The 26615-nt window shown below is 40.9% G+C and overlaps 1 protein-coding gene across 3 annotated transcripts in view; it reads right to left on the bottom strand.

The window, feature by feature from the left end:
- Positions 1 to 26615, bottom strand: part of VEPH1 (ventricular zone expressed PH domain containing 1) — a 193155-nt gene that overhangs the window by 9713 nt on the left and 156827 nt on the right. For all 3 annotated transcript variants that reach the window (XM_037046664.1, XM_037046665.1, XM_037046666.1), the window contains exon 12: positions 14632 to 14749. In XM_037046664.1, the coding sequence (XP_036902559.1) occupies positions 14632 to 14749 (118 nt within the window). The remainder of the gene's footprint in view (positions 1 to 14631; positions 14750 to 26615) is intronic.

The following is a 26615-nucleotide window of genomic DNA, read 5'->3' as shown; positions in this document are numbered from 1 at the left end:
CACGAGAGTGGGGCCCCTGCTGAAGAAGAGAGAAAGAATATTCTAGGAAGAGCACAGAAAGGGCTGAGGTAATCAGAGGGATGTGTGAGGGAAAGCACATGAAAAGAAAAAGAAAAAAAACCCTAAACAAGCTGGAAGAAGCCATGAGCTCAGAAGAAGCTGTGTTGGGCTGCTGAAGGCTGAGGGGATGAGGGTGATTCATGGTTTCCTAGGTGTAAGATCCAGGAAAGAGACTGGGTATCAAACAGCCATGGAAAGGTCATTCTGGGCTTTATTTGAAAGTTCTTTGGAAGCTCCATTGGGGAGGATCTTGCTTTTCTTAAGGACTGAGGCCCTAGGGCCTGTGAAGGTCCAGCCAGCACAGCTATGCAGCCTCATGGACCCCAGGTGGGATCAGCTACGATTCATGCAGAGTCCTAGCAGAGAACAGGTGGCGCCTTGAGCTGGGCAGTTGGGTGAGTTAATAAAGGGACTGTGTGCACAAATGTGGGCAAGCCATAGGAAGAGCACTGTAGTTCTCTGGGCACAGAAACCATGAAGAGGCATCGTAAACACTTCTCTACCTGAAGAGGAAAAGGCAGAGAGGATACTGAGCATCCAGAGGCAGAGCTGTACGGGCAGAGCTGCGTGACAGGAGCTGCAGCCCTGGGGAGAGGACACAGGCAACCTACAGTGACCAGGCAGGGAAGAAGCTGGGAATCAATCACCTGACCTCACTCTTCTCCCTCTCTCTCGCCTCCTGTCCGTATCTCCAGTGGTTCAATGTAGCTGAAAGCCAGAGACTGGAGACTGGAACACACAGGAAAGGCGCCTGCCTTACATTCTAAACTGTCGTGTAGAAGGCATGACAAGCAAGATGCTTCCCAGGAAGCATCTCCTGGAGAAGATGCTGACTGAGCTAAATTCTGAGGGACAGGTAGCAGATTCTGACGATAAAGGAAGGAAAGGTATTCTAGAAAATGAAATCGTGCAAAGGGCCAAGGCTTACAGAGGGGGTATCAAATGCATTTTAGGACCTATCACTCATGCTATGTGATGGAACCTAGCGGGACTTGGAGAACAAGAGGCAAGGCATGAGATCCAAGGAGAAACCAATCCTAATGATCCTTGGACATCAGGGATGCAGAGTGGAACCAAAACTTTATAATGTAACAGAATGAAGAATAATAATTTCTGTAGTTATACATCCCCTTTTATCTCAAAAGCATAAACATTAACCAATTCAAGGTTTCTATCTTGTTCTAAGATTTATTATAATTCTGAATATGTCTTTAGCCAATTTTAATTTATTTAAACATGGTATATTTTAATTCATGTTTAGTCCTCATTATAATAGATCATTTACGGTTGTACCTAATACTTTCTCTGGTATTGGCCTCTAGTTTATGGGGCAAGGGCAGTGCCTTTGGAGCCAGATGTCAGCTGAAGCCCAGAGCTTGCTACTTAACGGCTACTGGTCTTGTGCCACTCACTGAGCTTCAGTTTCCTTGAGACTTGTCATGCTTAACAATAGGGCCACCAAAAATGGCTGTACAGGTTGTTCACTGCACAGGAGCTCTCAGCCAAAGTGGTGAGTAGGGGCTCAAATCCAGCCTGAATTTTGCTACTGAAGCCATGCCCCTCTAAGTGGACTTCAACCACCATAAATGAAGGCATATACAAGTGCCATAAAGGGTAACAGTGGTCTTGCTTAGTGAAGTGCCTGGTACATAGTATGGGATCAATAAATAGTAGCTACTATCATCATGATCACGATCATCATAACATAAAATGATGATCCTCATCCTTTTATTGGGATGATGAACAGTTAGTTTTTATAAATACCCTATCCTCACAGCTCTAGTATAAAACCTATCTCTCTCCCTTCAATCTAGAATATAATGAAACATACATGAAAGTATTAGGCATGGTGAGAGAGTTCAGAGTGAGGCAAGAAAGCTTTCAAGGTTCAGGGACTGCAGGCTTTTAACTTCAGGTGTGACAGGCAATTCAGAGTCCCCAAAGAGAGACAGAGTCCTGTTTTTGAGTAACTGATCCATTTATTCACCAAAAGTTCCATTTTCAACCCAGTCCAATGGGCTGAGCTGCACTGGTAATGTTTTTCACTCTCCCTGTGGTGTTTCCCTTTTTTTCCTCCAGACTTCCTGCTTGTTCTTATGACCATAGATAGTGACCCCCAAATAACTACTATTGACATTGCACACCAACTTCCAGATTCAGAAATTCCTTACACAATACATGTTCGGGCTTACACAACTTTTGCTTAAAAGCATTGCATTGTGCATAAATATCTCACCATTAACACTGTAATGAATCTAGCATATGATATTTTATTTCTTAGATATTCTTTCTTGATTGTGAAAGGTAAATACCTTCAAAAGAAGACAAATTCTGAAAGAAAAATTATAAACTATATACACATAGGTTTTAAGTAAAAGTTGAGAAAAAAGACTTCTGGACAAGATGGAGGTGTAGGTAAATACGCTTCACCTTACTGCACAACCATAAGGATCACAACTAACCTTAAAACAACTGCCAGAACTGCCAGAAAATTGAACTGTATAGACATCAGCAAATTGATGTCTAACAACAAAGGATTTAAAGAAGAAATATTTGTCCAGACAAGTAGGAAGCCAAGACAGAGAGGACATGGTGTAACAGTGGTGAGGTGACAGTGGTGGCTGGTAGAAGCAGCAGTCCTGCATTCGCATTTGGTAGATAAAAACTTGGAGGGACACATGGGGAACAAGAGGTCCTAGCCCAGGGCCAGATCATGCAGCCCAGGGTTCCAGCTTCATAACTTCTGTCTAAAAGACCAGTGGTAGCCTGGTTGGTGCGGCTCAGTGGATTGAGTACTGGTCTGTGAACTGAAAGGTTGCTGATTTAATTCCCAGTTGGAGTACATGCCTGGGTTGTTGGTCAGGTCTCCAGTTGGGTGTATGCGAGAGGCAACCTATTGATGTATCTCTCACACATTGATGATTCTCTCCCTTTCTTTCCCCCTCCTTTCTCTGTCTAAAAATAAAAATGAATAAAATCTTTAAAAAAACAGGGGAGACTATGATGGTGGAAGAAGCTGCTGGCCTCTCTGGTGAGTCTGTTCAGAGGGCCCCTATGGTCCTAGAATATACACAAACCCACCCACTCTGGGAACCACCAAGGCAACAGCTAGAGGGGTGCAGTCATAAGGGAAGTGGGTGAAGTGACTAGAAGTGGGACAAGGGCTGAGCGAGTGGCACTGTTCCCTCTCCATGCCCTCCCCCACATACAGTATTGCAAAGCAAGCAAAGTAGGTTGCTCTGCCCTGGTGAATACCTAAGGGTCTGCTTCTTGCAATCTAACAGGTGTGCCAAGAAAGGGAGTTAAAGAAGCTCTACCTAATAAACAGAATCAAATGGAGGGAGGCTGCCAAATTGAGGAGATAAAGAAATATGGCCTAAATAAAAGAACAGATCAAAACTCCAGAAAAAGAATTCAGCAAAACAGAGGTAACCAACCTGTCAGATGCAGAGTTCAAAACACTGGTGATAAGGCTGCTCAGAGAACTCATTGAGTATGGGAAACACACAAGGGTAAAAAAAGGGAGAGAATAAAAAGACTCTGGAAAATCTCCAAAGGTGTCAACATCAAAATGATAGGGATGCCAGAAGGATAAGAGGAAAAGAAGAAATTGAAAACTTATTTGAAAAAATAATGAAAGAAAACTTCCCTAATTTGGTGAAGGAAATAGACATACAAGTCCAGGAAGCACAGAGAATCCCAAACAAGTTGGACCCGAAGAGGACCACACCAAGACACATCATAATTTAAATGCCAAAGGTTAGAGATAAAGAATCTTAAAAACAGCAAGAGAAAAGGAAACAGTTACCTACAAAGGAGTTTGAATAAGACTGTCAGCTGATTTCTCAAGAGAAACTTTTGGAGACAAGAAGGGGCTGAAAGAAGGATTCAAAGTGACCAAAAGCAAGGACCTACAACCAAGATTACTCTATCCAGCAAAACTATCACAATTGATGGGCAGATAAAGTGCTTCCTAGACAGTGCAGAGCTAAAGGAGTTCATCGTCACCAAGCCCTTATTATATGAAATGTTAAGGGAACTTATTTAAGAAAAGAAGGAGGTCAAAACTATGAACAGTGAAATGACAAAAGACTCACAACTATCAACAACTGAATCTAAAAGCAAAACCAAAAATAAACTAAGCAAATGACTAGAACAGGAACAGAATCATAGATATGGAGATCATTTGGAGGGTTATCAGCAGAGATGGGGAAGGGGTAGAATGGTGGAAAAGGTACAGGGATTAAGAAGCATAATTGGTAGGTACAAAATAGCCAAGGGGGTGCTAAGAATAATATAGGGACTGGAGAAGCCAGAAAACTTATATGCATGACCCATGGACATAAACCAAGGGGAGAGGATTGCTGGAGGGAAGGGGTGTATTGGGTGGAGGGGGGAAAAGGGGAAAATAATGGGACAACTGTAATAGCATAACCAATAAAGTATACTTAAAAGTTGAGAAAAATATGTCTTAAAATTTTTTTCCCCTTGAAATCCCTACTTCTGGGATTTACAAATCCTATGTAGTCTGTGGGGAATTTTTTTGTATGTATTGAGGGTCTCAAATTTACTTTAATTTCCTCCCCTGTTTTTATTGATTTTTGTGTGTATGTGCCAGTTGTAATAAAGCCAACTATGATTACAGAGAATATGCTTAAGGAGGGACAGAAGCATTAAATGAGGAGGTCATAGGAGCCACGTTGAGCAGACTGAGCGTCTGTGGGTTTTGAAACCACCAAGGATTGTAATGAATGGCATGTTTGTTATGACGATCCAGGCAGTGTTTTGGAGTGCCATACCTTATCAGCAGTGAATAAGTGAGGAAGCATAATTCAGCATAGATTCTGTAACATCCTACAAGATGCCATGGGTCCAAAATAGTACAGACAAACTTAATTTGACAACAGATCTTTGAGGGTACTTTTACATGAGCCCAAATGGCTTCCTTTCTCAATAATTTTATGCCAATCAAAATGTGATGTGCTTTCCAGGCTTCCCTATCAATCATTAAAATACTAATCTAAAAAGTCTCAGAGCTCCTATTTTAGGAGCCATGTTTCCCAAACTGTTCTGAGGGCCACCTACATTGGAATGACCTGTGGGCTTATTAAAAGGCACATTCCAAGGCATCACTCCAAATTCACTGGATCACAATATTTGGATAGGGTGAGGTACCCACCATTTTTAACAAGATTCCTAGATGATTCTTATATAGCTCAAGAACCTCTAGGACATGATAGTAGCCTCATGATGAATCACAGTAAGAGGCCATATGATATATAAAATAGTAAAACTGCAAAACCAATAAGGGAATAAAATTTTTATGACCTTTTCATGAAATTAAACAATAAGATAGTGGTCTAAGATCACAGGCATGTCCTTGGCTTAAGTCAACAGTTACAGAAAAAAAATGCTCAGAATCAAAGTTTATGGAATTTGGCTTGTTATGTGATCTGTGAAACAAAAATTCTAAAGTCACCTGCCAAGAAGGTAACCTGTTCAGTAGTTCTGAGCAGCGACTATGGTTACTTTTGTGCTTTTATGGGAAGCTATCAAGTTAGATTCATCCAGACTTGCCAAGCAATGACTTATAGGGACCAATGGGAAAAGATCAGGGATGGTGGAAATGAATGGAGATAATTGCTCAGTCTTAGAATTGACCTTTGAATAAGAAAGGGTTCCACGCACATTTCCCATGTCATCTCATTAATATGATCAATCTCATGGATAGTTATTACAGGCAACATCTGGCCATAGGGTTTTAGGCAGTTTTGAATGTTGAATGCTTCCCTACACTGCCTGTGACTTGTAGAGCTTTCCTCACATTGGGGAAAACAGATCTGACATACTAGTCCCATAAGGGGGGGTCACCCTGTTTGGGTTGTAAAAGTTGAGCACATCTTACCCACTGTCTAACCTACCGGCACATTCTTGGTATTTTAGAATATTCTAGGGAATTGTCTAAAATGCATTTGTGAAATCAGTTTACACAAGTTCTATCTGTTGTGGTTGAACATGTGGCCTCAAACCTTTTAGCAATAAATAGAAGTTTTACGATGTCTTCTTTGGAAAGTTTATCTATAACATATGCACCATTACACTCTGTGTGTATTTAATTATATACATACACACAACACCTTATTCTCTGGTAAATAAAATGATCTCTCATAATACTTTTCAAAAGAACACATATAAGAAGTTATTGTTTATATGAAAAATATATTTGGCACAAAAAGTACACTGGAAACATCACCATGTGAATATGCTTTTTTCCCTTAAAATGTATCACTGTGAATTAATTAATTTTTTTTTGTCAGCACTTGCCTGAGAAAAATTTTACTGAATGTTTTCTGAGAAGATACAAATTTGGAAGTTTATTTATTTGGAGGTAAATATTTATCGAGCATCTAAAGTGTGCCAGGGACTGAGGATGGATGAGGGGAGCTTCCTTCATAGAACTTGTGTTGCCTGGAGAAAATAGACATTCATTAAATGCTCACACATAAAAAAACCCAAAATATAACAGGTGTTATGAGGAGAGGTATGAGGTGGTTTGAGAATCTTAGTATTGGTTAGGGAGGTTACAGAAGGATTCCCTGTAGCAGTGAATTTGAGTTGTAATGGAGAGGCTAAAATCTATGTTAATTAACTAGGTGAAGATGGGCAAAACAGCAGTTTGGGAAGAAGAACAGCACATACAAAGGCCTGATGATATCAGGAAGAAGTTTTGTGTGTATGGGAAACTGAAGGAAGGTCCTTTCCACCAGAGCAGAGAGAACAGAGAGCGCATGGAACAAGACAAGGCTCGGGAAGTTGGGAGAGGCCGTTGCATGTGAGGCTATGAGGGCCATGTTATGGAGTTTGGTCTTCAAAATAAGAGCTGTGGGAAGCCATTATATGGTTTTTTGTAGGGGCTGGCACAATTGGGTTTTTGCTTTGAAGAGATCATTTTGGCTGAGTGTGGAAGGGAGATCAGAAGGGTCCAGATCAACTCAGTTAGGAGGCTACTGCCTGTATTTTACATATAGGATGATGATAATTTGCTCTAGGGTGATGGGGAGAGACAGACAAAGTTGAGAGCAATTAAGACGGTAAAATCCACAATATCAGGGGGTAGACTGGCTGGGGATGAGAGAGAGAACAGTGGGTCTCTGGCTGGTGCAACGGAATAAGTGGTGTTGTGTTTACTGAGATAGGAAATTCTGGAAGAAGACCAAGTGGTTTTTAGGACAAGGGTGAGCCAATCACAAGTTCTAATTTAAGTGGACTGAGTTTGAGGTGCCTTTGAAGCAGCTGAGTAGGCAGTGGTAGATGTAAAAGGGGAGGCCTGAGCTGCAGATACACATCTGGGAGTTGTCCCTCACAGTGGTTACTAAGCTGCCCATCCAGCAGAGATGGGCTGGCCAGAGTGTGTATGGTGATGAGAAGAGAGACGCTCTAACAGTGAATAGCTGGGTAGAGGAATGTGGGCCTGGGAAGGAGGCTGAGAAGTGTCTAGAGAGTCAGAGGGGGGGCAGAAGGAGTGTGTGTCACAGAAGCCAAGGAAGAAAATGTTTGAAGAAGGAGGAAATGGCCAACCGAGTTGAATGCTGCCTCAAGGCAGGTAACCCAAGTACTGAAACATGTCCAAAGTATGGGTGACTTGCATGACTCTGATGGCCACAGAGATAATGGGCTTAGAAGCCAGATAGAGAGGAGTTGAGTCAGAGGTGAAGGAGGCAAGGAAATGCAGAGACTGAGCACTGACAACTCATTTGGCTTTAAAGAGGAGATGAGAGGGAAGCAGTCGGTGAAGAGAAAGGAGAGGCTACGTCAGTTGAGTGTTTAGAGGCCAACGGGAGGATTCAGCTGCGATGGAGAAAGTTGAATAGAAAAGAGAGAAAGGGTAATCTGTACTATAGAGTTTCTTAGAAGGTAGGGAGAATGAGATCCGAGGCAAAATATGGCTGCCCTACTGAGATACTGGATGGCTGCTTTCTCAGTGGTGGCTAGAAGCATCTCTGAATGTTTTTACGTATGTGAGTTCATGGCTGAAAAAGAGATTTCATTTGTAATGTATTTGTAAAGGTAAATGCAAAATGAGGATTACTCTGAGAGGTGATGACTAGAGCTTTTAAAAATGTATTTTATTTTAAAAACTTACATACAAATTTTTTTAAGTCAATGTCATCTTAAGCCTGTATAGTGATAGAGACTGATTCACTTACTGCAGTCTGTCTTACTAAAGCATGCATCTCCTGCTCCATACATTGTCTTGACTCAGCTTATTCTCCAAGCAGAGAAAGACACGTTTCCACGTGTGATGATTGGTTTGTAGATAAGCACAGAGTGACTAATGCTTTGTTGCAAGTATAAGGCCTATGAGACACTTTTACCCTGTATTATGATAAGATTGTTGATCCATTATAAAAAGGCAAAAAGATTAGAACAGAGATGTTGGAAGAAAAATAAATGTAAACCCCTGAAGGGTGCTAGGTTACTGATCTTAGCTTATTTCTCATTGAGTTTCACAAGTTACTGCAAACATACTATAGGCTCTATGTGTATGTACAAATGGAAATCTTTTCATATAACATAAAAATTAGGTATCCATAAAGTGTTGAAACCTTGTACACACAAACATTGTCTTCTTATAAAAGTCTACTTTGCAAAAGATGTTAGTTCAAATGTACAGTTCAGTAAGTTTTTTTTAATTATGAGAAAAATGTCAGATTTTTAAAAGTTAAATTTTAAATTTGCATTTCAAAATAAATCCTATTTTTTCATAGTCATCCTACTACTTACATGATCCATGAATTAATCATCCATCTGTCTGCCAAATACTTGTTAAAAACTACTGTGTGCCAGGCACTGGGTAGGGCATACAAAGATGAATACTGCATGGTTCTTTCTTCTCTAGTTTATTGTCTTGTGGGGGAGATGGATAGCAACGTGCTGTGCACACTACAGAAATGTGTGCAGACAATGGAAGGGAGAGAGAGGAGAGAATTTATTCTGCTTGGGAGTGGTGTGTCCATGTGTGCCAGGGTGTGTGCATGTGTGTGTATGTTTGAAAGAGAGAAAGATATATATCCTGGCTGGTGTCTCAGTGGATTGAGTGCTGGCCTGTGAACCGATGGGTCACTGGTTTGATTCCCAGTCAGGGCACATGCCTGGGTTGTGGGCCAGGTCCTTGCTTGGGGGTATGTGAGAGGCAACCAACTGGTGTTTCTCTTGAACATCAATATTTCTTTCCCTCTCTTCTTCCCTCCCTTCCCCTCTCTCTAAACATAAATAAATAAAATAAAATAAATATGAGAAGAGGGGAGAAGGACAAAGATTCCAGGATAATAACATACCTGAGTTTATAAGTATGTATTTGTTTTGTCATAAAGTTACCCAAAGTATCTTTGAACAACACACGGAGGTTCTACATAATCAATACATATTCAGGAGCCGCTAAGAGTATACAAGCATGAAACGCCCTACTCAGGCACTGCACTGGTTTTGGTCCTTGAATGACATTCAGCACGTACGGCAATGTTCTGACACGTGGTAGGAGGGAAGGCATTATAATACAAACCCAGCCATTGCATAAACCCAAAATGGGGTTTCTTTCGTCACCTGTAAATTTTTGTGAATATGGACATGGAAATTAAATGGAAAAGTTCCATAGGAATGGGCTCACAAGGCTATTTGTGCCCTACGGTCTGGTCCTCAGAGGTCATTCAGCCCATTTTCACATTGGTGTCTGGAATGGAGGGTCACCTAGCCACACTGATGATGTCCAGGAACAGATAGCCACAAATCTCCTCACAAAGGCTTTTCTTATCTCGATCTAGTTTTGAAACCATCCCTACTGGCCATGTGATATAATGAATGCATAGCACACTCTTAGAGCATGAATACTGGACTTCAAGTTCTAAAGAGGAATCTTGATGGTAGGTCGTCGAGAAAAAAGGCTTTCATCTTATTTTATAACCGAAGGAGACCTCTTATGACAATGACATTCAATACCTAAATATCTAATGACACAGAAACTAATCATACTCAGCACGCTCGGATTTGTAGAGGAAGACACGAGCATCAAAACTGAGCTGTCTCTGTTGTTCTTTGCCGGGTGTAAGAACAAAGACATCCCATGCCTCAAGGAACGCAAGTGAAAGTCACGACCCAGTTTTCTCTCGTCCTTTTCAAAAATGTGACTGAAGAGAAGGCCAGATGTGTTCCAGGATGTCCAGCTGACTAACTCTTACTGTTAGCTCACACCAGCAATTCCAAGACATGAGGGCAACTGATAAAAGTGATTTGCTAGGTTTTCCAGAAATAAATTCTGTGCTGTTAAGTCTACTTGCTCAATCTCCCTTCTCCAGTCCCTGTGGGGTAAAGAGATTGGCAATGAACCTCAGCAGGCAAAAGGCCCAGAATTCTTAAGTTATTTCAGTAGTTTTCTGATCTACTATGGACTTTTATAAAATGATAATCAGAATCTGAATCAGCAATTGGGAGGGCTGGGAATAGCTGCTAACGAAACCGTTCCCCACATGCAGCGATGACTCGTACGGCATTGTGCAATGACCCTGCTCTTCTCTAACTAGAATAAGTCATCGGGAAGGTAGGTCACTCATGGGTCTTTTCATGACGAGGAAATGGAGTAATTGTTTTTGGAATTACCAGTACTCCATGTCCTTAACTTGGATGTGGCCTAGAGATCGAAGTTTCAGGTTCAGGAGAATTAACCTGGATTAAAATCCTACTTCTACTGTTTAGTGGTTGTGTTTGTTACCTTAGGAAAATTACACAACTTCTCTGTGTTTCAGTTTCCTCATTTGTAAAATGGAGTCAGTGATGATAAGAAAATGAGAAAAATGCATGCAAAGTTTAACACATGGTTAACATGATAAATGCCAGCCATTACAATCTTTTTAGGACTTTTTCGCCCTCCTAACATTTAGTTTCCTCGACTCCACCTGCACCTAATTGGATAAAAATATATTTTATTGCATACCAGATATTAAACTCTTATGAATTTCTGTGTGTTGATGATGGAGCTGGTGGGAAGATGAGTGGGAGTTGGTGGAGCGATGAGGCTGTTACCCGAAGAGGGGAGTGCACTTAAAGCAACCGTGCAAGCAAGCCCATTTGCTGTCGATTTCTGGAGTCCAGTAGTTTAGTCTATACTCTGTTAAGGAGCACTTATATTTTAGGATGTCTAGTTGAAGTGCTAATTGCCTCATGCTTTGTTCCTCATTTATGAACTAGCTGCAAATATTTGATCTATTTATTTTTCTTTTTATTGAATTTATTGGGGTGACACTGGTTCATAAAATTATATAAGTTTCAGTTGTACGATTCCATAATATATCATCTGTATATTGTATTGTATTGTGTGTTTACCACCCTTTCAAATATCTTTTAAGTACTGGAACAATGAATACTTCACAACAATTTTTATATCATCTGCCAGTACCTTAAAAAACAAACAGACATACAAACAAACAAACACACTCAAATCCAGTTTCTTCAGCCTTGTGTCCTAGACTCCAGTCCTGCTTCTTTAGACCCTCCTCCCTGCAGTGGACAGGGCGTCTGGCCCCTGCGTGGGCACTGATAAAACCCAGAGCAGTGACAGGACTCGGGCACAGTACATCCAGTACCATACAGGAAGGGAAGTGAACTTTTTTTTTGTGGTGACTTCTCTCAAGGAGGAAACATACACCAACCTCTATTTATCAGATTCCGAATGTACTGGGTATGGAATAGTGATGTATTTGACATGGCTAATGTATAATTATAATCTCGAAACATCATATTTTAATATTCAAGGCTTTGGCTTTGCCATTTCTCATATTCATTTATTCATTCTTTCATTTACTTGCTCCAAAGTATTTATTGTATGCTAAAAATATACGAGGAAGTATGCTTAATTTTTCCATCTATGCCTTCTAGGAGACATTCAACTTCAACAAATGTGCATTGTGTAAATGAATAATAAGATGCAAGTCCTGTGCTAGCAGTGTATAACCAAATCACAAAACATTTATTCCTATGTCCTGGTCATCCTTAAACTAACAATTCAAGCAGGACATAAATGCAAATATTAACTCCATTAATAAAATATATGGCATCAGAGTTTTGTTAGACCTTTCACTTAGATTAAATACATAATTTATATGCTTATATAAAAATAAGGAGATGAGATTAACAACCTATATAAACTTTTCAGGGATTCAAGAGCTTTTGGTGAAAATATTAATCTAAAATAGGATTTCTCCCTGGCTCAAACCCCCTTTCATGTAGCAAAAGGAAATGAGCAAAGAAATCCAAGCGCCCTGAAGTTTTCAGGGCCAAACATTTTGATTCAATATGTTCTGTTGTAAAGTATTTGGCCTTGTTTGAATTTTTATTGCTATATGTTCTCAGTCTATATTTAACTGTGAGAAACACAAATAAGAAAGAGTGAATGTGCAAAATATTCTTTTCAAGTGCATGGCAGTGAATTTGAGAAAACATATATTAAAGGAACACTTTGTGTTTCTAACGTTCAGTCCCTTTCCTGAGGCCCCCCTTGGCCAGATTCGATGAACTGTTTATTGAACTAAGGACTCAGCTTACTTGGAATGAAAATTCTGAAGGGCCTCTCAGAGCCACCTGATAAGCACCTTACTTTGCTGTGCTCTCAAAATTTCTTTTAGGCTCTTTGCATAGGGGAAATTAGAAATGTTTATAATGGAGACATTCAATTCCCCAATTCCTTATTTGTTTGAACTAACCTTTTTTTTTAATTGCCACTCAAGGATATGTTTTTTATTAATTTTATTTTTTAATTTTTAAAAAAATTTCATTTATTTTTAGAGAGGGGAAGGGAGGGAGAAAGAGAAGGAGAGAAACATCAATGTGTGGTTATCTCTTGAGCACCCCCCACTGGGGACTTGGCTGGCAACCCAAGCATATGCCCTGACTGGGAATCAAACTGGCAACTCTTTGGTTCTCAGGCCTGCACTCAATCCACTGAGCCACACCAGCCTGGGCTGTTTTTTTTTATTAATTTTAGAGAGAGGAGAAGGGGGAGAGAGAGAGAGACATTGATGTGAGAGAGAAACATTATTCAGTTGCTCCTATCCTGTGGTCAGGACCAGACCCACAACTTAGGCATGTGCACTGACTGGGGATCGAATCCACATTTGGTGTATGGGACCATGCTCCAATCAACTGAACCACCCAACAAGGGCTTGAATTAACTTTTTAGAAATTGGGGTGTTCACTCTGGCATCAGCTCTATCCTGACTCCAATCAGCCCACAATCTGTGCCTCGCCAAGGCTGCATCCTTAACTGCCAGCTTCTTCCATCCATACCTTTTCTGTGGGGTAACACATTTCAGTCAGTGCCTCCCCTCAATCCCCTGGCATCCCCATCAGGCCAAATCAACACAGTTTATTTTTCTATTCAGCCTCAACATCTTGGCAGTTAGCAAGAGGACAGACTTGTCACAATGGGTAATCTCTAAGCGGCACAAAATTCTCAGATGAAAGGCCCAGGCCCAGGGGGTATAACCAATGGTTCTCTAGAGTAGAGGATGGCTCATCTACAAAGTGGCTTTAGTGTGACAGTGTTTTAACACTGCCCTCTTGGTCTGCACTGCAGTTCTGTTGGTGTTGGCAACTCTGTCCTCTCTGAGGGAAAATCTCTGACGACATATTCCAAGGACAGCATAACTTTTGAACATGGACTTATTACCAACCAATTTCCATGGGTCAGAGTGGGGCCAGAGGACGAAGAGGGTGAAATGGTTAAGAGTGTGGGCCCTGAAGGCAGGTTGAGTCCCCATCCTGCCCCTGTGAACTCATTACCTGTGTGCCTTTGGGAAGTTATCAAATTGCTCTGTGCCTCAGTTTCCCCATCAGTAAAGGCTGAGATAATATTGATACTGACCTCATAAGATTTTGGTGATGGTTAAATGAGGTATCTGATATGTTTAACACTGAGCTTGGCTCATATTCACTAGCAATGACTATTTTTAGGGAAGGAAAGTTGACTAAATTCCTTGGGCAGCAGAAAGAAAGTGGGAGGATGAGTTACCAGCTGTGAAGTTATTCCTCAAATAATCTCTTACTCTTTAAGGAATTATTTTTACACATTTTAATCATGAAGCAAAAGTGTAAGTCATGACTAGGAGATGACCCATTCAGTGTGCTCATTCATTCATTAAGTGCGGTCTCATTTCTTTGAAGCTCTGGACAGAATGTTTCTTTTTCTCCAAACCTCGGGGTCACTTGGGTGAAAATTAAGATGGTTCCAGGGCAAAATGGCCAGATCTGCTCTCCAGGCAACTACACATGTAAGGTATTGTTTCTCTTGCTCATTTCTGGTGTATGTGTCTCTCCCTTTCAACATCTCTTTTTCTCACTCCCACTTGGGTGAGATACCTTTCTCAGCACGAAGCAGAAGCAGTCAGGCACACACACTTCTGTGCGTTATTACAACTGAGGATGTTTGTGCAAGAAGAGGGCCAACTAGAACAGCGGGGCTCATAGACCCTGTCAATCCCAGAGGCACACATGATTCTTAGCAGTAAGGGGGTGTTCTCTCACCAGTTGCTTTTTCAGGGTTGTTGCACATGAAGCATTGCCATGCTCCTGCTGCTTCGCTGAAGCCAAACACGTCAAAGAACCTCACTTCTTCCAGATGGAGCTGTACCTGGTCCAGATCCTGTTTCAGGAACACAAAGCACAGGGAACATAAGCTGGTGTGCCTGCTGCACAGGATTCTGGAACTGGAAAGGGGTCCTGGAAGCAGGAGGGCCAGTGTTCAATTTTAGTACTAAGGATGAGGAGGGAGTATTGAGAAGACCTCTCTCGCTCCACTAAGGAAAGAACAGCATCTGAAGCTCTTTCAAGGGAGTGCTCTTAAATGCAGAGGGCACTGAGCATGGGTCCCAGGGCTGGGTGCTAGGGTGGGTGGTGACGGGTCAGGGCCTGAAGTAGCCCAGAATTTCCTTGCATTGAGCCATAGTTCCAGAATTTCTACAAAGGGACATCTAAGTGACAGTGTGGTTGAAAGGAACACTATTGGGGTATTTGTCTTTTAGGTACCCTTTACATGAACATGAGAATCAATTATCCATATCAAGAATTATTTTTATTAGGTTGGTTTCTCAGGAGGCTGGTGGAAGTTATGGAGGAAGGCTTAATCCTTTAGTTTTTGGCTCCAGGATTGTTTTAGTAGTTTGCTTTATCTTAAAAGTGTATGCAAAGTTTGCATTCTATCCATAATATGGCTGTATTGGTCTTAATGGAAAATAATGTCTTAAATTACTTATCAGTAAATTAGTTAACTTCCCCCTCCAAATGGCTGAGTAGAATTGACACACCAAGAAGACTGCCCACGTTTTATGAGCCCTGTGGCACTATGCCAATGTATTTCTATCGAGAGAGGTTCCATTACACTGTAAATGGATGGAGGACTATTAGCCTAACCAAATTAAATAGCTCTACTGTCCTCCTGAGGCTTTCCTATTATGTAAATGACTTTTATCCTCTGCTACAGGGTGGCCAGAACCGCACTCTTAAAAGGTTGCATTCCTAAGAGGAATTTAATGTCCTTGTGTACATGCCCAGCCAACTTATGTGTTTGTCCTCTGTTGAGCTGTGATTTTATTTCCTGGTCCATACACCCTTATCTTCCACGCATAGCGACAGCTCCTAGTATGTCCAAGAACTGAAGGATGGACTGCTTATGGTGGATCTAAAATAGAGGATGCTTGAGTGGCAACCCACAGTGTACCCCCGAGTCCTGGTTTGCCTGGTCTACATGTCCTGACGGAAGTGCGAAGTACGCTAGACTCTAAGCTGCTTGAGGGCAGAAATATTCTGCTTTACTCACAGTTGCACCCCAGAGTCTAGTCCAGCGTTGAGCATGGGGTGACATCATGGGTTTACAGGCCTAGTTCAAAGTTTACTAATGGACTATGCAAATGGTAGTATGAGAATTTCAAAGGGATTTCTTTTTAGGGAACATTTATATTCACTGGAACATAAACACAATGAGGGCAGGGAGTTTTGTCTGTTTTATTGGCTGTTATAACCTCAGCACCTAAGGGTGCCTGTCACATAAGCAAATACTTAATAAATACATGTGGAATAATGAAAGGCATAAACTGGGACTAGAAATGAATACTTTCAAACACCTTTTATTAAGACTATTATGGCTCATGTTCTTGGATTGGACAATTTGAAGGCTCCAAATGCTGAATACAGCATTTTTGAGTTGCTAACATTTAATACTATATTTTAAGCATTCCAATAGGCTTGTATATACACAATGTTGTTTCAACAAAAGTGATCTCAACTGTGTTTAATGAAAAAAAGGAGACTTAATAAAAATTTTTAAAGCATGTTCCCAAGATAAAGACTGAAGAAGCACCTGGGACTTTTGTAGATTTCAAAGGATGAAATCCATATTAGAATTTATGGGGGAGACGCAGATGTTCATAAATATCAGTTTCAAAACTGCTAAGTCTCTGAAGTCTGTACTTAGCCATTGGCATGCAAATCACTTCCCTATTTTCCACACAATTTAAGTTCGATTTTTCATTCACTGCAGACACTGATAGCAAACAAAATGCTTAGAATAATACACAAAAGTCCTTTCATTTTTCCTGTTCTGAGACTAGAAATGTCCCAGATTGTTACCTATAATCCACATTTGTCTGGGTAAAGAGGTACTTAACAAGTTTGAGACAGATGGAAGCTCTGTCGCAGTGTTCACGTTCTGAAGTCTAAAGCAGGCGGTTTACAACTCCTTCTTCAGAGGGTTTACGTGTCATGCAAAGGGAACCGAGTGAAGAAGAGAGGCAGTAGTTCTATGAACCACTGAAGTTGGCACAAACAGCCAACTTGAACAGAGAGACCAATGAAACACACAGAGATCTAAATATTGGTAGGAAATCAAAGTAAAACAAATCACAAAACAAGCAAACACAAAGCAACAACTAGTGATATATACATTTTTGAAAATGTGACCTCCTGATATATTTGAGGTCATTATTCCTCTGACTTAATATTCTTTACCTTCCTTGGGTTCTGCAGCTTTCCCAGGCCTTGCCTAAGAATTCCTGTATGGCTTCTGCTTTATTTTTCAAGACAAGATAATTAAGGCTAACTTGTTTAGAGAATTAGAAACTTTCTTTAAGACAGTTAGACTCCCAAAGAGTAATAAAAATCATGCGTGTCTAGAGTCACTCCCTGAGTATTTCATTTCAGTGGGATTATAGTGGACAGACCCTAGAGTGACACCCCCACCCCAATAATTTCCGTCTCCTAGTGTTCATCCCTTCGGATAACCCCCTCCCTGTAAGTGCTGGAGGGATCTCTGTGTTGTTTCTAACCAAGAATATGGCAAAACATAAGCTGCCACGTTGTGCATTGCCCATGGATGGCAGGGAACTGTGGGTGGCCTCCAGGACATAAAGGTGGCCTGCAGCCAACGGCCAGTAAGAGTTCCTGGCCTTCAGTTCTACAAACCCCAGTAAACAGTTTCTGCCAGGAACCTGAGCGAGTCTGGAAGCAGACGCTCCCCATTTAAACCTCCAAATGAGAACATAGCCCAGGCAATATCTTGTAGCCTTGTGAGACCTCGAGGTAGGCGCAAGCAGACTCCTGGCCCAAGGAAAGTGTAAGATAACAAATGCAAATTGTTTTAAGCTGCTAGGTTTCTGGTAATTTGTTACACGGCATTCAGACACAATACTGAGACTGTGCCATGAAGAAGGGTAGGCCACCCCGTTGGCTGCTTCTCAAAGAAAACCCTGATTCTGCTTAGAGGGGGCACATTCCCCCAAGTGCACTCCCAGTCAGGCCTCAATAAAACCTTAGAAATATGGAAGTCCAAATTATTTCAGCTGACTTAAGGAAAAATACACATATAATCATGGTAAGTATGCATTAAGAAGCACTTTTTCTAATAAACACCATCTAATGCAAGAGGAATAAAAGCCCCTGGAGGGAAAATGATGTTTTTAAGCAGCTGATTAAATGAGAGTTCCTCTAGTTTTAGAAGAAAATCAGTAATGAGGGCAGGAATTAGGAAACTATATAAAAAGTCCTGTGTGAAGCCTCTTAGGGGAAAAATAAGCCAGGCAGCATGGAAAGATGAGAGGCTATTTACAACATTATTTTGATGACAGTGACAGCACGAGTCAGCGCTATGGATCCCATGTCAGTGCAAAGTGGCCTCTGGGTGTCATAATGTGGTCTGTGCACTGTGAGAGGGCACCACGAAGCAGTTTTCCAGAGATCAGGGAATGCACACATCTGGAAGGAGTTTGGGTTCTGGCGCATTTAAATTCTGTTCTAAAGTTATTTTTGCACAGATACCAACATAGGATTGCCTCATGTGCTCTGTGTGCCTACGGTTAATGGGATCAACGCTAGGCACATACTTTAGGTTTGTCTTAAGAAACATAAACAAGAGATTTCTTTAAAAAATCCCCAACATTTGCATATAATGGTAAGGCTTTGTGTCATGACGGCTACTTCTAGTGCATATATTCTAACTACATAGAGTCCAGAGGGTGACATAAATTTATTGAGGGAAGAAACTTAATAACTCATCTTTAGATTGTTCACCTTTACATTGCTTACACTGTCCTACAATGTGTAGGCATGGTGTCTTATAAGAAACACTGCATGTTAAATGAATATACTAACAAAAAAGGACTCTAAAGAGTATTTATGCTACAATTTAATTTTTTAATTTATTTCAATTTTTGAAAAATATTACAATTGTCTTCAATTCACAACACAAAGTCTTGACAGAAACTGGCATCAGGAACCAAAGATAAATGGATGAAGGACATGCAGACTTTATCCAAGGAGGTGAAACGTGATTCATTGGGTCCACGGTAGTGCTTCCAGAGGGAAATCGGGATACACGGTTATTTGTGTTTGGTTGGGGCTATTATCAAGCTTCTTCTGGTGTGAATTCTTTGGCCCTCAACTGGATTAAAATGCCTTAGCAAGAAGACTGATTTATTTTGTAGCTTCTGAAAATACTTAGTATAGCACTTTGCCCATAGTAAATGTTCAGTAAATTTTTACTAATTGAGACACACAGACTTTATCTCTAATTTATACCAACCATAGCATTTAGGTTTTCAATTTTCATGTTTGCTCAACAATGACCATGAAGCTCTTTCAGAAAATATTTATTTTAAAAATACATACCTATATTTCTATGAGCATTATGGGAATTCATTTTATTTGATTGTATAAAATAAGTTTTTACATTAAAATGTTAGTAATTGAAGAAGAATGTTGACTTCATGTTCTCAAGACTCACAGCTTCTCCACATCACCAGTTCTCAGAAGGTGTTGGTATCAGGCATCCTGGGGAAACTGCTAATAAACACCAGATACAGCTTCCACTCCTGGAAGCCTAAAACTATACGTCTGCAGCTGGGCCTGGGAACCTGCATTTCTGGATGAGCTTCCCCGAGTTGTCTGATATGCACTGACTGGGAAATTAATCCTACACCCTTGGGAACAGGTGTGGAGCTGGCTGCTCTGCCTCCATTAATTGGTATTTGAGAGACCTGTCAGTCCTCGTAGGCTTATGTTCATACTTTACCACAATAGGTTTCATATGACGAAATACATGGTCTGGTTGCAAGACCCAAAATTCCATTCTTAAAAATCAGAGATGTTATTATTCCAAATTGTGCAATACAGAAGGGAGAGGTGAAGTGTGAAAACTGGACGTGTTGGACCTCTGACACTTGGCAGAAGGCTGTTGCTGCATGGGAGGGAGGTGGGCAACAGGTGGGAGACAGGCTCTAAGCGCAGGCAGCAACTGATCTGGAAGAACCCAGTGGGTTTCAGGACCCATCCTGGGTGCCCCACATGCCCTATGCTGCGCCGCTGCTCCCTTTTCCGTCCCAGATTAATAGGAGAGCTCTAGGTGCGCGTGCACATATGAGGGCAATGTGGCTTCTTACCATCACTGGAGGTCAAGAAACAGACCTGACTGTTTTCCTAACCTTGGAGTCCGAATATGTTGGGAGGAACTGAATAAATGGCTTCTTGGCAAGTCGGGGCAATTCTGACAGTGGGGCCAGCTCTGAGGGGCTGGAAGAAATCACTCACCTTTGTTTGTTTTATTTCAGGGAGAAGTTCTGAAGAACTCTTTCAAGAACCAACAGATATGGTAGAATATTTGATTAGGCCCAAAAAAGTCAAATTATCACACTCACCTAAGGATCATGAAAAAATAATCTGATTACAGAATGTTGACTATAAACATGACATGGATTTAAATAAAGCAGTTTATAGAAAAGCTAAGATAAGCATGTGATTTGAGTAGAAAATAAAGGTGTCAAACTGAGTAAATTTTATAGATGTTTGATAATTTCTTTACGAATACAATGAAAAATATTAAAACCAGCAAAGTATTTTTTCTTTACCAAAGTGGAAGCAAGGACAAAAGATTTTCCATGTTGAGAATGTCAAGAAAACGTTGACATTTCTGTAGTGGTGACAGCAGTAAAATGTAGTCACCAGGACTGGTGGCAGTGAAAGCCAGCAGTCACACGATCTCCTTTGGAAAGGAGATCTCATATTGGAAAGCAAAGAATTGCGGTGATTGTTTTTTCTAACGGACTGTGGCCACCTGCACTCAGCAACCACACGCTGAGTATCCGCTACAACTCTGCACTTCTCTGTGGTACTACGCAACAGAGGCTGCTGATGTGGAAAGAGCTCACTGGCCAACTTTCTTTTTCTTTCTTTGGAAATCAGTTAGTGAGATAACCATGCTCTTCAGCTACGGAGGTTATTCTGTTGGGGGCAAGGTCCCCTCTCTTGTCTTACGTCTTTCTGTTTTATCACTAACACCACTCTCATTCCCAGCCAGCTCCTCCCACCTCCCCTTTACATAAGTTCACACTCTTTTGAGTTTGATATATTTCTTTGAACAAATATACTCATATGGAGTGAAAAATATGCAGCAATGTTGAATGTATTTTTCATTTTCCCAAATGATGTTATACCACAGACTGCCTTCTATTTCTTACTTGTTTCGCTCAAGATCCCTTCCTGGTATTGTATGTGTATTTAGTTAGTTGCTTCTACTGTTGAAAAGTGATATCACAGTGCGCATCCACTACCCACCACACTCTATCTAACCGTCCCCCAGTGATGGACCCCAAGAGCACCTCCACCTCTGCACTTACGTGAACAATGCCAACAATGACTATCCTCATACATGTCCCCTTGCTGATCTGAGAAGGGATTTTTTTGGAATAATCATTCAGGAGTGGAACTGCTGGGCCACAGGGAGGTGTAAGACTGGAGAGGAAATATTTTAATGTTTCTGCACAATTTGGGGTTTCTGAGCAAATTTTACTAAAACTTGGGACCTGGGCTAAAAGCACAACTTTCAAAATTAATTTATGACTGATTAGAAGTGAGAGAACATCTAGAAAGATTTCTCCCCCCTTCAAGTACAAGTTTACCTTTCAAGGTAGGGATGAGACCCAGGATTTGGAGACATCCCTGGCTGTCAAGCTGGAGACACGAGTTCCTACCCTCCCCGGAGAGATTTAGGTGCATCTCCAAGGGTAAGAGTAGGAGCAGAGATTTGTCTTCCCTTTCTTCAGATGAGTGGGAACAGCTGTCCATTCCTACCTAAAGATCCAAATTCACACGTTCAGGGTTCCCTAACTACAGTACAGACCCTACAATGTATAGGATGATATCTGGTTCTCAAAGTGTTGCTCCAGGCAACTGAGGCAAAGAAAAACTGGTGAGATAATTTGTTGTAAATAAAAATAATAATAATCTGCTCTGCTCCAGATATCTTGTTTGCTCGAGACATTAAAACTTTAACATTATGTACATCCTTAACTTCACTAGGTACTGATGCATCGCTTTCCAAAATGGCTGTACAATTTATATTCCCATCAGCACAGCATGAAGTTTCTGGAATAACTGCCATCCAACAATCCTTCCCCATGTCTGAGACAGGCTGTCTTTTTGGTGACCACAGCCACATTGGTTTGATTGCAGTAGGGCTTGCGGTGGTCTCCGATGACTTCTTAAACCATTGCTTCTCAAACCACAGGAAAAATCAGCTACACTTTTGTAGCAAGCATTGCATTTTTCTCCATTTTTTATTGCCTTTGCTATCATAAGAAGCATTCCAGGTTTGGGGAATTAGACCACCATTCTGAGGTACAATTATTTTTAATACACTAGTACATACCAACATTTGGCCAGGGTCTAGTTTTACTTTAAGAACTGTCATTTTATTGCTGTGTTTACTATTTGGCACAGTTACAAAGAGGCATCAAACTACCATGATTCTGCCATGGACTTAAGAAAGAAGGCATTTCTTCCCATGGTGTGGGAATTTCAAACGTCTCGTTTAGTCATTCAACAGATGGAGCACAGCACTGGTAAAGTAATAGTGATCGGGGCAGACATAGTGACTTGAGCCCCTGAGCAGAGAGCTGGATAAAGTGAACTATGGTCTGTTTACACAATGGAACATTGTACAGATGCTAAAATGAATGAGCTAACTCTACCCATATGAACAGATATACTTCTAAAAGATAATCTTAAACACAGAAAGTGCATCGCAAAAGATAAGCAAAAAATATAACATATATAAAAATTTCAAAAAATGGTTCAAAACCACTCATGGAAATAATACAGACCAACCTTGGAGGAGTATTTGCAACAGTTTTCTTCTGTTTATAAAGCAAAATATTTAAAGTAAATAGGAAGAAATGAAAGCACCTTTTCTATCTTGTGGTTGGATCAGTATCATCTTTCACTATTCTGAATTTTCCAGCTATTTCTGAATTTAACAAAAATAAAAGTGAGGCAGAGAATACAGTTCAGTGAAGCAGAGTCTAGCAGTGGTTAGAATCTGTGAGAAAGAAAAGTTCTGCATGTGTTGGGGGTTCCCTCGGTACCCCTAATGTCCCTTGGACAGGAGACCCTTTATTCTGCCTGTATGAGCCTGGCCTTTGGGTTAAGTCATTAAAAGACCATTTCTTTCTCTTGATTTTTGCATTTATTTCTGTTGTGGGGGGTGCTCCATATTTAAGGCTTCTTTAAATCTAGCTCCTCAAACTGGGTGATAAAGAAGTAAGCATGAAATGCAAAGCGTTTGAAATAAGTTCTGTCGTTCTGTTTTGGAAAAGAAGCCAAAGCTGCAGCATGCTGACATCAAGTTCTACCTTAGTGTTACAGAAGGAGGTAAATGACAGAAGTGAAATAAGATCTCATTTCCCCTGCAGAGTGGTGTGAAGTAGGGAAGGTGGTTTCGGGGCCATGGCGTCTGAGTTTGCACCCCACCACTGTCATGGACTAGCGGGTCTTGGGGAGTATCTTCATCCCTCAGAGCCTGCAGTGCACTCCTCGGTCTGTGAAGTGACAGCGATCCCTGAGCTGTCTCCTTTGGAAAGTTTTTGCCCAAAATCAATTCATGGTAATTACACTAACTATAGAAAAATAATACAAAGGAGTGATAATGATGATGATTTGAACAAAGCAATCTAAGAAGCTCCTTTTCATGCATATGAAACGTAGTGTACTTTTGTCTCTTAGCTATATGAATATATGCAAATCTTTCTGAAATGAATGACTTGTTTAAGAAACACTGATGTTAGGTGCCTGAGAAACATATTTCATTTTCTAAAAGCAAGTAACATACTTATCTGTCTGTTTTTGTTAGTGTGTTGTCAAACCTAGGGATATTGAGTGTAATGAGATGCAAACATAATAGGATGTAATGCAACATGAACATTTGAAAGGGGAATAATGACTTGGGCATGTTTGATGGGGCCATAATGACATGTACAAATAGAAATGCACATTTCTATGTGCATGGGTAATGGTGTAATGAGATGCATAAATGGATGGGTGTAATGATAAAGGCATTCAGGGGGATGTAATGTGATTTATAAATGGAAGCATTAAATGGGGAGGGTGGAAAGGGCAGGTTGTGATAAGAAGCAGAGAGAAAGAATGCAGTGCTATGCATGAATGGAGGAGCTAATAATATGTGCATGATGAGGATGTAATGAGATAAAAATGGAATGGCATAATGAGGTTCACAGATGGAAGGATGTAATGAGCTGTGCAGAAAGGAGGGAATAATGACAAGCATAAAAGGAAGGATTTAATACTATGACTAAAGAAACGGGCATAAAAGGATGTGAGGACTGAAAGGAGAAGCAGGAAAAAAAGGAACATTGGTGAAGGGATGTGAAATAACAAGGTGGGCAAATGGAGCACTCTAATGAGAGGCTGAAATTAAAGCATGCAATGAGGTGTGTCCATTCAGGGAATAATTAAGATACACGCGTAAGGACTATAATGAGGTACCCAGGCCTGGTCAGACACAGACCATAGTATTCAGTTTTTACAAAGAAGGTGAAAATGGGAAAAAATTCAGAGCACAGAGCCACAAGATCTAACTCTACTATATATCTAAAGGTTACAAGATATCTAAATGGTGACAAATCCAGAAACGAGAAGACTAAACAGATGATTTAACCACAGCCTCAGAATTTATGAAGTAATCATTCCATAGGCGCCGTCTGGGGCATTTACTCTGCGTCAGATGCTCTGTTGGGTGTTTAATCGAATGCACCGTCTCATTTCTCCTTCCTAGCAAGCCTGTGAGGCAGTTGGATTAGTTCCTGGTTTATGGATGAAGACTGTGGTACAGGGAGGTCAACCAAATTGTTCAGGGTCCCAGAGCATGTCAGTGGTAGAGCTGTGACTTAAGCCACGTCAACTGGATTCCAGTTGCCTTTGTCTTTCTTCTGGTGTGTCTGTAGAAGCAGTCTGTGCCACCTCCTGCTCAGAACCACCTGGATCACTTGTCAAATATGCAGAGTCCCAGGCTCACCCCAGGGAGTGCCATTTGCAAGATCCACAGAGGCCCTGGAAACTTGCATTTAAAGAAGCTCTCCAGGGAGACCTGCATGCACTAAGGCCTGGGAACTGCTCAGTGAGACAAGTGCTAGAGTGTGTGTGTGGGGGGGGTGTTCTAGTGCTTCCCATTAGCCCTGGTGAAAGACTCTGAAGAAAGGGGCGTATGTTTGGCGTGAGCTACTTGGGCTGGCTGCAGGGAGACTATGGAAGGAATTTCCAGGCCTTGGAATGAGGCATTAAATAATTCTCTGCACTGTCGTTAACAGAGAACTTTAAAAAAGGCCCCTTCCTTTCAGATTGGTCTTCAGTAAGAACCCCAAATTATACTGAAAATAGTATAAAATACAAAAAATATATTGAAGTTCATTAGAGTCTAAAAAATGTTTTTTCACTGAATATTAAAAAAAAAGGATCACTCCGTAGTCTTGTCATCTGTCAAGGCTTTGAAGAGGGTACCGCATCCTTGGAACCTGAAGTTGGCAATGGACATGCAACTGTCAAGGTTCTGGAAATAAAAGCCCATAGTGTCACTGTTGTCTTTCCTGATGTGTCTAATATTGAGATACTTAAATTGTTGTAAGTTTTTTGTATTAAAAACCCAGAATTTATGTTTTGAAATGAGTATTAAACTTGAATGACCACTCACAGTTTAGTGACCCAGCTGCTGCCCAAAATATTTTTAAAAGTCTCTTTGGGGATTGTTTTTAGAGGGGTTTCAGGAGCCACCTAAGAAAAAGTGTCATCATTTTAGTGAAACCCAGCTTTTAACTTGCAAAACTATCATTCAGTCGGAGTAGTCAGTCTCCTTTTATAATAGGCCTGGCTAGACCTGGATACATTTTTGGCTATGGTGGGAATAAAGCTCATTTCTCAAGAGGCGGCGCCTTTGCCTTTCCTTTTGTTTGGGAGATTCTTATGGAAAAAGTGCAAGAAAATAATATTAGTTATTTTACACATGTGTCAGTCACTGTGCTAAGAATTTTATATGTACTGCATCTTCTAAATCCCACAAAATCCCCTGTGAGGTGGGTCCCAGTATTTTCTGCACTTGGCGGGTAAAGAGGACGAAGCACAGAGGACATTCCTAAAAGAACTGGCGAATGGTGGGGCCAGGACAGGAGCCAAGGCCCTAAGCTTCTAACTACAACACTTCCACTTTGCTTGAAAGGAGGTACTGTTTATTCTAATAGTTTAGTGCCCACTGTTTGCAAGTATTCACACACTACCTGTGATCACCTTGAGGGGACAGAAAGGCATTTCCTCGTGCACTGATTGTTTAAGGAAAGAGCCTAAACTGCTATTGGATTAGAACAGGCCTTTCAGAGGGACTGCATACCTCTGTTCCTCCGGGAATAGAGTTATTTTGTTAACTCTTTTCTCAGGTTCCCCACCCGCCCTGACTGATGCAGAACATCTGGCTGACTGTGAAGGAATGCTCACTGCAGTAGTAAAATGGACATGCTTCATTATAGGACAATCTGGCCTCTGTAACGTGAAGAAAATGCAGTACGTGTGATAAACCAAGATTTAAATAATCCAAGAAAATATTTCTTATGTCAGTTTCAATTTCTTTAAAAAAGCTCATGTACAACAGAGGTACAGTATATATGGGTCATGGTTAGGCAGATATT

The sequence above is a fragment of the Sturnira hondurensis genome, unplaced genomic scaffold (genome assembly GCF_014824575.4).
Source record: "Sturnira hondurensis isolate 20B ecotype Veracruz unplaced genomic scaffold, ASM1482457v3 Scaffold0005279, whole genome shotgun sequence".
In the NCBI taxonomy this organism is placed as follows: domain Eukaryota; kingdom Metazoa; phylum Chordata; class Mammalia; order Chiroptera; family Phyllostomidae; genus Sturnira; species Sturnira hondurensis.
This window is presented reverse-complemented; position numbering and strand designations above follow the sequence as displayed.